At 47.8% G+C, this 12,233-nt stretch overlaps 1 protein-coding gene across 1 annotated transcript in view; it reads left to right on the top strand.

Annotated features, from left to right (window-relative positions):
• Nucleotides 1–11,365, top strand: part of SGCZ (sarcoglycan zeta) — a 541,716-nt gene extending 530,351 nt beyond the window's left edge. The window contains exons 8-9 of the mRNA XM_084856694.1: nucleotides 2,102–2,225; nucleotides 11,165–11,365. Of these exons, the coding sequence (XP_084712820.1) occupies nucleotides 2,102–2,225; nucleotides 11,165–11,365 (325 nt within the window). The remainder of the gene's footprint in view (nucleotides 1–2,101; nucleotides 2,226–11,164) is intronic.
• Nucleotides 11,366–12,233: the final 868 nt, after the last annotated feature.

The following is a 12,233-nucleotide window of genomic DNA, read 5'->3' on the forward strand; positions in this document are numbered from 1 at the left end:
TGCCCTTATTTCTGCCGTAGTGTACGTAAAGATTTACGTAGACTACAGCGACCAAATAAGGAACGCGAATGGCGGCTCCCTATGGGGGCCGCCATTTGCGTACGCGCTTTTTTTTTTTTTAAAGTCACCCGTGATAGGCTACGTGAGGATTTACGTAGCCTATCATGGCTGACTTTGCAGATCTAGCCGTGATAGGCTACGTTAATCGTCACGTAGCCTATCACGGGGGCGTTTTTTTTTTAACTTTTTAGTTCGCGGCTGGGCGAGGCGAGGCGCCTCCCCCCGGCCTGAATTTCGGCCAGGCGAGGCGGGAAGCCTCCCCCCTGGCCTGACCTTCACGGGGGGAGCAGCGAAGCGCCTCCCCCCCACCGCGAAAATCTTCGAGGACAGGTAAGGGACTTTCGTGCACCCCTACCTATCACGGCTGACTTTCGAAATCTAGCCATGATAGGCTACGTAAATCGTTACATAGCCTATCATGGGTGTGTGTGTGTGTGTGTGTTTTACTTTCTTTTTCGCGGCCGGGTAGACGGGGCGCTTCTACCTGGCCTAAATTTCGCCGGCGAGTGATGGGGCGCCTCCCCCCCGGCCTGAATTTCGGCCGGGCGAGGTGGGGCGCCTCCCCCCCTCGCCTGAACTTCGGGGGGAGAACTGAAGCGCCTCCCCCCCACCACAAAGCAAGCTTCAAAAACAGGTAAGGGACTTTCGTCCATCCCTACAGACTCAACACATTGAGTTTAAGCACACTTGTTCAATCTGCCAGACCTAGCTGTTCGGAGGGATGTGATTAGGGATGTTGGAGAATTCCGCCATGGGTTCCAGTGAGGCCGGATACTTTAGTATCCAGACCCCTGAAGTCCGTGGCGGAATGGGGCAATCCCCACCACCACCCTGTGGAATCCCCTCGGGACGGAGCCTACCTGGCGGTGGCTCCGGCACCAGCAGCTCTGGCTGTGGCTCCAGCGGCGGCTCTGGTGGCAGCTCTGGTGGTGGCTCCAGGTCATCTTCCAGATGCTGCCAGTCTGTGGCCGCAAATGGCAGCTGCTACACCAGCCGCCATTTGCGTCCCTCCCAAGTCGTGATAGGCTATGTAAGTATCTACATAGCCTATTACGGCAAAAGGCAAGGAAGTAAATGGCATAGCGGCTGCCATTTTTGTCCCTGCCTTTTGCTGTGATAGGCTACGTAGATACTTACGTAGCCTATCACGGCTTGGTAGGGATGCAAATGGGGGCTACTACACCATTTGCACCCCTGCTCCTTGCTGTGATAAGCTATGTAAGTATCTACTTAGCCTATCACGGCAAAAGACAGGGACGTAAATGGCGGCCACTATGCCATTTGCGTCCCTGCCTTTTGCTGTGATAGGTTACATAGATACTTACGTAGCCTATCACTGCTTGGCAGGGATGCAAATGGCAGCCAGCGTAGCAGCCGCCATTTGTGGCCGCAGCCCAGCAGCAGCCGGAAGTCTGGCTGCGGCCAGGCAGGATTCTGGGGAGAGGGACAGATCGCCTCCCGCCCACCACAGATGCCTCTGAGTGGAGCAAGGTAAGGGATTAGTACATCCCTAGATGTGATAAAAAATATCAATGAGCATAGACATCTCATGTGCCATCACCCTACACATGGTCACCTCCATATGTTGAGGGTTTATCATCAGCACAAGTAGCAGTTCCCCCACACCATGAGGTGATCATAAAACCAGGCTCCTACTTGAGACAACAGTCCCTTTTAAATGTAATTATTTGTTTTATATCTGATAACTCAGCTAGTCACTTAAACATCATGAACTGCAAAATAAATATAAATAAAATAGGCTTCATTCCAGAAGCAAAGGCAGTGTACTCCGCAAAGGACTGAACTGAGATCTAAAAGAATTTTGAATGAAGTATCAATATTGTAAGAAGTCAGGGCTTTTTTTTATCTTGAAAGTGAATTTTCCAAAACACAGAGAAGTCAGTGGAAGTTTTATTTTTCCGTTGTCTTGAGAGAAATATTTTACCTGTGCTGTTGGGCCATGTGTATAGGACATCATCTTTTAAATATATTTCCCCCTATTATTGTTGTTTTTCTTTGTTTGTTTGTTCTATACTTTCAGGCTTGAATCACCAACTAGATCTTTGATAATGGAAGCTCCAAAGGGAATTCAAGTGAGTGCAGCTGCAGGGGACTTAAAAGCCACCTGTAGAAAAGAGCTACACTTGCAATCCACAGAAGGGGAGGTAAGCTTGATCAGAACGCCATGACACAAACAGACAACATCTAGCTGGAAAACACAACTCAATACTGCTGATGATTACTTCAATGAAGTAAAGGATTCTGTCTGTGTTAAAAATCACTTTCAAATGTTTGTTTTCTTTAGATACTTACAACACAGTCCTGTGCATATTTATTTGCAAGTAAGTAACCAACCAGCCAACCAACCATCTTTAACAGAAAGTGGATTGAAATTTTAAAAAAAATATTTAAGGTCCACCTAAAAGAAAACAGAAAAGCAGCCAAATGTACCTCTCAGGGAAGGAAGCACCACAAATATGTGGCCACCTGACTCTTGTGCCCACTAATCTAACTGCAGTCAGGGTCTCTGTAGCTATCTTAATGCCTGGGCAGGTTCATATGGGTGTAGGTGGTCCTTCAAGTAATCTGGTCCCAGACCATTTAAGGCTTAGTGTAAAGGTCAAATCCTACACCTTAAATGGGGTCAGAAGCAAATAGGCAACCAGTGCAGTTGATACAGGGTAAACTAGTCCAAATGATTGGTCCCACAAGCATCTGGGCAGCAGCATTCTGCATAAGCAGAAGCTTCCAAACCATACTTAAACGCAGCCCAAAGCATGAGGCTGTTGCTTCTAGAGAGGGGTGCAGCTGTCGTGCCAACCTGAACTGATAGGCTGCACTCTGTAGTGACCACCAGCATCTGTTCTTCCAGAGGTAGTGCTGAATTGAGGAAGACCCCAAGCTGCAAACTTGGTCTTTCAGAGGGAATACAATCCCATCCAGAATGAGTTGAACACCTCCATCCAGATCAGTCAGCTTCCTCACCCACATTATTTCCATTTTGTCTGGATTAAGTTTCAGCTTTATTTTTATTCACTTTTTATTCAAAATATTTATATACCACTCCACATCAAAGATTTTGGAGCAATGAACAACAAGATAAAAGAATAAAACACCATATTAAAATATTTTAAAAGGAACAAATTTTGAACTTAATAAACTGCGGCTGGTCACTCAAGGAAGGCCTCTCAAAATAACAATCGGGAGGTGCCAAAAGCAACACAACGTTGGCACCCACCTGACCTCCAAAGTCAGAGAGTTCCACTTCCAGAAGGCTTGTTCATCCTCATCTGTCTAAAAACTACCTCCAAATCCTGTTGAACTCTTGACATTCCACAGCCTCCTTAGAAATGAGAGGTAGAGCTGAGTGTGATCTGCATATTGATTACACTTATGCACAAAACTCAGGATGACTTCCCCTAGCAGTATCCCAAAAGCCAAATGCCATAAAAGGGGCAGGGAGGAGAGAGACTCCCAGCACCACTGACTGAGTTTGTCCCATCAAAAATGACCAAAGCCAATATAATACCTTGCCTTCCAGTTCCATTCCAGCCAGACAACCCAGCGGGACATCATTATTGATTATACTGAAGGCTGTTCAGAGGTTTAGGAGAACCAATAGGGTTCTAATCCTCCCATACTATCCCTGGCATAAGTCATCCATTGGAGAGACCATGTCTGTTTCCACCTCATGCTCATACCCAGGATGGAAGCCAGATTGGAATGGAATTGCACCTTCCCTCAAGGTAGCATTCACCACACATTTAACACATAGTGAACCCAGTCCTGTTCACATCATCAGGTTGTGCAAGCTGTAAGTTATCCGAAACAACATGTCCAGATGGTGCCAGGCTGCATCCATCTCCCTGACTGTGTCAAAATTATGGCATCCAAGTTAGTACAGAAGTGTGTGATTTGGTGTGAAATGCAATGCAAACTGGTCATAGGGCTCTACCATTTGGCTTACAGAGCCTATAAGTGAAATACTATCATCATCATCGTCATCATCATCATTTCTATACTGCCCCATAGCCAAAGCTCTCTGGGTGGTTTACAGAAGCTTAAAACTTCTGAGTTACTTGAGTAACTCAAAACTTGAGTTACTACTCAAAGAAGCTCCACTGGCCAGCATTCTGCAGATGCAATGGTGGCAAAAAAGTAAGACATTTTTCCCCACCATCACACCACAGAATAAGTCCTATAATGGTTTGTTACCCATTTTGGCTGTGCTCATCAAGAGACTTCTGTCACTTAAAACTTTGTTGTTGACCTACCTGACCTACCTTTGTTGTTGACCTACCTGCCTACAGCTCTCCTGAATACCAGGGAGATGATTCAGCTCTTTGATAGGGATGAGAACATTTGGGAAGGATTGTATCGATAGCTCAAATTATCTCCTTTCCCAGGCAGAACCTACAGCCTCAATCGGACCATCAGCTAGAAGTGCAAGAAACAACCTCAGAGACTTTAGAAAACCATCTGGATCCATCAGTCGCCGAGGGTGGACTATCACAATTGGTCCTCCACCCCTACAGAAGTTACAAGTGATCACAAAATCAAATTGAATCAGGCAATGATCTGTCATGGGCAGATCTGTTCACAGCAACAGAGTCATCACTGGCTTCACTACCCACAGATCATTTCCTCCTAAACCAGTACAGAAGAACAGATCTAGAGTGTATCCTGCCACATGCATTGGGTAGATAGATATACACTGAAACAGACCCATGGTTGTCATGGAGGTCATGAAATCATGAATCACTCCACACAAGGCAGCACAGCATGTATCTTACAGTCCCCAGAGTCCAAAAGCCTTGGGTTCTTCAACACCATCTCCAAGACTGTCACCGTTAGCCTGAGGAGGGAGACTGTTAGGCAATGGGGTGGATGGGGCACTAACAAGGTCCCAGCCCTCTAAAGTCCTCAGCATCAGGTACAGACACTCAACGCTGGTTGACTATTTGATAGGGTACCTGACCTGATCGGGGAGATGTAAGCCTTATCGTAAGTCCACTCCATCCCACTAAGTCAGGTTTGGTGATATGCCTGAAACTCTGGTGGACACATCTCTAGGGATTTTGCGAGCATCCGGTTGAGGCTCAAAGCTCAGCAAGAAGCTGCCGGTTCAGCCCCCCGGATGCCAGTTCACGGACCTCAGCTTTAGCCCGATTCATGGCATGCTGAGTCGGGCAAGAGCTCAGGCACCCGCTCCCTCAGCAAGGAGAAGGGAAGAAGGCAGCACCTCTCCTCCTTCCCCCATCCTTGCTACAGAGGCAGTGGCGTGGGAAAGGCTGGTCATTTTCTGTAAGTTTTCCTGGCCTTACAGAAAAAGACCAGCTTGTCCCTAGGTGCCACTGCTGTAGCAGGTGGGGACTAGGGGTGGACGAAAGTCACTTACCTGTCCTCGAAGATTTCCCGCGGTGGGGAAGAGGTGCTTCGTTGCTCCCCTCGCGAAGTTCAGGCCGGGGCGGGAGGCTTCCTGCCTCGCCCAGCCGAAATTCAGGCCGGGGAGGAGGCGCCTCGCCTCGCCCGGCCGCGAACTAAACAGTTAAAAAAACAAAAACACCCCCGTGATAGGCTACGTGATGATTAACGTAGCCTATCACGGCTAGATCTGCAAAGTCAGCCGTGATAGGCTACGTAAATCGCCACGTAGCCTATCACGGGTGACTTTAAAAAAAAAAAGCGCATACGCAAATGGCGGCCCCCATAGGTAGCCGCCATTCGCGTTCCTTATTTGGTCGCTGTAGTCTACGTAAACATTTACGTAGACTACAGCAACCAAATAAGGAACGGGAATAGATTAGACTTTGCAAATCTAGCCGTGATAGGCTACGTTAATCATCACGTAGCCTATCACAGGGGCGTTTTTGTTTTTTTAACTGTTTAGTTCGCGGCCGGGCGAGGCGAGGCGCCTCCAAAAGGCTTCCAAAAGGAGAAGGGGACAGCAGATGATGAGATGGCTAGATAGCATCACCAATGCAATGAATATGAACTTGAGCACACTCCAGGAGAGAGCGGAGGACAGGAAGGCCTGGCGTGCTATGGTCCATGGGGTCACGAAGAGTCGGACATGACTGAATGACTGAACAACAACAACAAATACATGCTGAAATATTGATACTATTTGCAGAAGGTAGCAGCTTTAGAGGCAACCGCAACTTTTGGGTGTGCAATTTTCAGGAGGAAAATGGCATGAGGGAAAGTCTTTTAATGCACACACCCATTGCCAGTCCTGCTGCAGACATACACACCCATGACTGCCTTTCATAAAGACAAAAGTGTGGGCAATTAGGGATGTCAGAGGAATCCATCTGGGGGGTGAAGCTTGATGAGCTTTAATCAGCTCAGCCCCCCAGACTTCAGCTCACTTTCCCATGAGCTGGCCTGACTCAATCTTCATCGAGTCAGGCCAGTTCACGGATTTCCATTTTTGTTGTTGTTGTTGCGTAAAAAAACAATTTTCACACATTCCAGCTGAAAATTGTGTAATGTGGGCAAATTGCGCTTGCAATGTGTGAAAATTGCTTTTTACGCAAAACTTTTTAAAAACAACAACAAAGAAGTTCCCAGATTTGGGGAAGAAACCCCCAGTCCCAGCTCACAGATACAAGCTGTGTTGGGCACACCACATAAATCCAGCAAGCCCCCAAAGGGCCGGATTTCTCAGCAACAGAATCCCTATTGGGAATCCCAAGTATGGAAATGAAACACACCTTGAAGTCAATATGTAGTTTTACCCTTGCAGTAGCCTTATGCCATGAGCCTGGTAGAAGAGAAGGCCGCTGGATGCGCGATAGTGCACTGAAGACGGGCCTCACTTTGACGTGAGTGGCTCAACTATGTTGCAGTAAACCTGGCAGAGCAGTGGTACACCTGTTGTAGGGATGCTGGAAAAATCCAGAACAAATTCAAATGACTTCAGATTTCTATGAATTTGACCCACAGATTCCGCAGCAGACTGGCATCTTCCGAGTCACATGGGTTCCATGGACGTTTGGACTGGTTTTTTACGTTCCGAAATTGTGTGCAAATTTAGTCCTATGAAAATAGGGAAGTTACTGGAAAATATGCTAATGTATACACCATTTAAAAACAACAACAACATCTTATACATCTCTGATCTCTTTTCAGCCTACACTGTGTAGCACTCTGTGTGTGTGGCCTGCTCACGGCTTGTACACTGAGCTAAGACAAATACGCAAAAGTTATATGCCAGAGGAAGTGACGTAAATTGCAGTGGACTTTTTGGTATCCTTTTCCAAAGGGGAAAAGGAAATCCAAGTCCATCAATATGTGGACAATGGAACAAAAGATGGCTGACAATCCACAAAATGCAGACTGATTAGATTAAACAAATAGCTGCATGTCCCTAACTTGTATCTCTGTATGATTGTCTGCTAGGACCAAAAACAGACATTACTTTAAATCTAAGTAATGTCTAGAAGCTATGATTTTGGTTCATTTTTATTCTAGAGTAGGAGCAAGGAGCCCAATCTGGATCTTAAAAGCCCCCTCCCCTCCCCCCATACTAGGGGCCCAATCCAAATGGGCCACCCTTTGCCTACTCTAGAGGAAACATGAAGGGGGAAAAGAGACATCACTACCAGACACAGATGTAGAGTAATGTCTGGTTTGGCCCTTAGTGCAAAGGGAGCAGGGTTTTGGCCACAGAGTACAGAGGAGAAGGAAGAGATTAGGGGTTGATAGAGGAAGGAAAGATAGCTTAGCTATCAATTTACTCAAAACGTAACAGCTTTAAAACTGGTTATAGATTTGTTTTAGGTAGTTGATGAGACTGGACCAGAGCAGGTCAAGATCCACCCATCAGTCTTAGGAGGGGTCATTTCTCCCCCTTCAGAATCTGTCTGAAGGCTGTAAACTTGAAAAAGGTCTGAAAGGTCCAGCACCCTCATGATGACATAATCATAGGTATTTTGGAGAGGAGATGCTTTGGAGGTTCCTACTCCAGGACTAACGTGGAAATGGAATGCTCCCCACCACCCATCCTCTCTTGGAGGGCTCTGTGGTGGGAGAAGCCTCTAGGTTGGGTCACGTTCCCCTCCTTCCTCATGCGCACATACAAGAAGAGTAGGGGTGTACGAAACTCACATTTTCGCGGAATCTTTTGCAGTGGGGGGGCACTCCATCCCTCCCCCCGGAATCCTCGACGGGGGGGAGGCGATCCACTCCTCCTGCCCAGAATCCTTGATGGCTGGCTCCGCTCCACGGCCAGGCCGCGGAGCAGCCAGCCAGGGCTGTCCGCGGCCAGATTTCCGGCCGCGGATAGCCTGGTATGGACGCAAATGGCAGCCACCATATCGGCCGCCATTTGCATCCAGCCAGACAGCTGTGATAGGCTATGTAAGAATTTACGTAGCCTATCATGGCTAACCTAAAATCAAAACAAACGCAGCGTACGCAAATGGCGGCAGCTACGGCAGCCGCCATTTGCGTTCCCTATTTTTCACCAATTTATCTTACGTAAATATTTACGTAGGCTAGAACGGCGAAAACTAAAGGAACGCAAATAGCATCCACTATGCTATTTGTGTTCCCCTTTTTTCTGCCATTTTATCTTACATAAATATTTACGTAAGATAAATCGGCGAAAAATAAGGAACACAAATGCCAGCCGCCGTAGCCACAGCCATTTGCATACGCTGCATTTTGTTTTGTTTTGTTTTTGAGGTTAGCCATGATAGGTTACATAAATTCTTACGTAGCCTATCACGGCTGCAAGGACGGCAATGGTGGCGGCAGCAGCCCTGCCGTGACCGGCCAGGAGACCAGCCGCCGCCGCCACCACATCTGCTGCATCCGCCGCATCCGCCACTTCTGCCCCAGGTAAGTGCCATCCCAGGGGAATTCCACAGGGGGACGGGGGGGGCAGGAGGCCGTTCCGCCATGGATTCTGGGGGGCCGGATTCTTTAGACTTCGGCCTCACTGGAATCCGTGGCAGAATTCTCCGCCATCCCTAAAGAAGAGAGGCTTCAGTCTCACACCTTCAATTTACTATCAACAGGTTAATTACACATGCAAATCCTTGAAGACTCTCAGGCTACAAAGGAATACAGCTGCTTCATTTACGATGGCAACAGGGGATCCAAATGAGAGCTACAACATTGCCAGCAGTTTGAAACAAGAACTTGCTGGCTAGAATAACTTAGGGAGGGATGCCCCTCCCTTCCAATGATGCTCCCCTACGTCAACCCTCATGCATAGCCAACCGGGTCTACCGTCTGAGCTCCACCTCTAACTTTTCCCTCTTCACTCTGCGCTGCAGTCTTGCATCCCTCAGGTCACACCCCGCACTCTCCTCCTCCTCCTCCTCTTGGGTTCTCACAGAGGAGGGAAAGGGGGGCTTCAGGCCCAGCCATCTGGATGTTAGCATCCTGAGAAGCATGCCTATCGATATCTGAACTCACTCGGGAAGATGCCTCCCCCAGTTCTGGCTGTTCCCCTTCTGAGTCTGAACTGCTAACTATCTCCATATGCTCAGAATCAATCCTGACAGGTTTCGGCATGGTCCTGATTGTGGTGTCATTTGGAGTGCATTGGATCCTTGAGGTCTGCCAACACCCCTCCTGAAATTAAAGGGAGTCTGCTCAACACTCCCACATTTTGCATTATTTACAAGAGATTGGAAGCACCTAAGAGGTAGGGATGGTGGAGAAATCTGCCATGGACATCAGTGAGGGTGGATTCTTTAGAATCCCCTCCCCCAGAGTCCATGGCAGAACAGACTACTCCCCCCTCGCCAACACCCAAAATCCCCCCTGGATGGACCCTACCTGCCGCCGGCTTGGCCGGTCCGTCTGCTGCCATCCGCTGCTCTGGTCTGCGGCCGTGAATGGTGTCCAGCATAGCCGATGCCATTTGCGTCCCTGCTCTTTGCCACGATAGGCTATGTAAATATTTACGTAGCCTATCACGGCAAAGAGCAGGGACGCAAATGGCATCCTCCAAGCCATTTGCATTGCTACTAGGGATGTCAGAGAATTCCGCCACAGATCTCGGGGAGGCTGAATGCCAGCGCATTCGGCCCCCCGAAATCGGTGGCGGAACGGTCTGCCACCCCCCACTACGCTATTTGCATTCCCCTTATTTTCTCCATCTTAGTCTACGTAAATCTTGACGTAGACTAAGACGTGCCAAAATAAGGAACGCAAATGGCGGCGGCCGTGGCCGCCGCCATTTGCATACGCGCGTTGTTTGTTTTTTTTAAGTCAGCCATGCTAGGCTACATAAACATTTACATAGCCTATCACGGCTGACTGCAGGGACGCAAACGGTGGCGGCTACGGCCGCCGCCATTTGCGTCCCTGCTAGCCAGCGGCCGGATGTCCAGCTGCTGGCAGAGCCAGCTGGCGGCTCTGCAGAATCCCTGCAGAACACAGCCAGCCGGCCAGGATTCTGGGGGGGGGAGGAACGGAGCACCTCCCCCCCATCCAAGATTCCAGGGGGAGGGACGGAGCGCCTCCTCCCCCCACCATCAACATAATCCATGAAAGTGGCTTTCGTACATCCCTAATTGCTACTGTTTTTGTGATAGGCTACATAAATGTCTACATAGCCTAACACAGCTAAAGCAAGGACGCAAATGGCATCCCCTATGCTGGATGCCATTTGCAACTGCAGCTCTGCAGTGGACGGAAGTCTAGCTACAGATGGGCCCGGCCGATGGCTCTGTGGACTTGCCGCGGAGTGGAACTGGCCGAGGAGGATTCCAGGGGGGAGGGACGGATCACCTCCCCCCCCCCATGGATGCCCCCTGGAACCTAGAGGTAAGTATTTCGTACATCCCTAATAAGAGGGTCCCGTTTGTGTCAAGAGGTGTACTGGGCACAGGAAAGTTCTGAATGCTGCTATGCATGTGTCCAAGCTGTTGGACATTATGCAAACGTGGTTGGACACAATGGGAAGTGTAATTTGGCACCTGCTAATTTATAGTCATTTATCCGTTCTAAACCAGTCAGATACAGGAATAGGGGTTCTACTCGATGCCTATATTAGAGAAGTGTATCTGTGCTCATCAAAATAAAGTCCAATAATGTAAACTGAGAAAAGACCTTACGTTCTTTTCTTTTCTTTTTCTCCTAGATATTTTTAAATGCAGACTCAATCCGAATAGGGAATCTACCTTTGGGTTCATTTTCTTCTTCCTCCTCCTCGCCAAGCTCATCGGCTGCTCGACAGACTATCTATGAGCTCTGTGTTTGTCCCAATGGTAAACTTTACCTTTCCCCGGCAGGAGCAGGCTCCACGTGTCAGTCCAGTAGCAACATCTGCTTGTGGAGCTGAAAAGACCCCCATTCCCTCCTCACACCAGAATAGCCTTTTCGTTACAGTCCCTCTGCTTCACAGTTCTGCTCGGTTTCCCTTGTTCCATCACGATGCTCCAAACAGCCCACAGAGCAACCTCTTCGAGTGTAAGCAAGGAACACAATGTGGCCTTCTTGTCTGGCTTATGGACACTGGAGACGGAAGAAGGAAGGGTTGTCTTTGTCAGGAAACCTGGATCTTAGTATCACCTTTTGTCCAAAAGGGAGAATACACACAGGTGCCTTTGCTATATACGAAGTGAAGCACATTGTTTTAGATTTTTGCAGGAACTGTAAATGAGAAACTGCATATGTGTGTGTATACACACACACACACACAAATATATAGATACATAGATATAGATAGAATGCTATACAAATTTGCCCAGAATTTAAAGGTGAGAAGAATTAGTAGGATAAATAACTCTACTTGTCTGAAAGCACAATTTTCATATGCCCGTCACTTTTGAATACAAACTTTTATCCCTGAATTTTAAAATTTTGAAGCATTATGTAATGCTTGCTTTACTAGATGATTAAAATTCAATTCGCATTTTAAACAGCAAGAGACAGAATCCCTCCCTGAGCATGGATCCTTTTGAAACAGTGCATTGTTTCTGTTCGTCTCCTACATCTAGGTTTTTGTAGGCTGGGTAAAAAAAATTGGAAGCACTTAGCAATATCACCTATTCAGACTTAAAATAACGCCCACTGGTATTTTTGTGCAGCTCTTGAATGATGACCTAGCTACAGCATCTGAAGCAATTTCTTTAAACGAGAGAGATCTGGGGATCATTGAATGGTCTGGGAGTATGTGATGCTGCACAACTGCCAAAGCTAAGTAGATG

The sequence above is a fragment of the Heloderma suspectum genome, chromosome 5, assembly GCF_057233095.1.
Source record: "Heloderma suspectum isolate Gila_16-S chromosome 5, 16-S_ref, whole genome shotgun sequence".
In the NCBI taxonomy this organism is placed as follows: Eukaryota; Metazoa; Chordata; class Lepidosauria; order Squamata; family Helodermatidae; genus Heloderma; species Heloderma suspectum.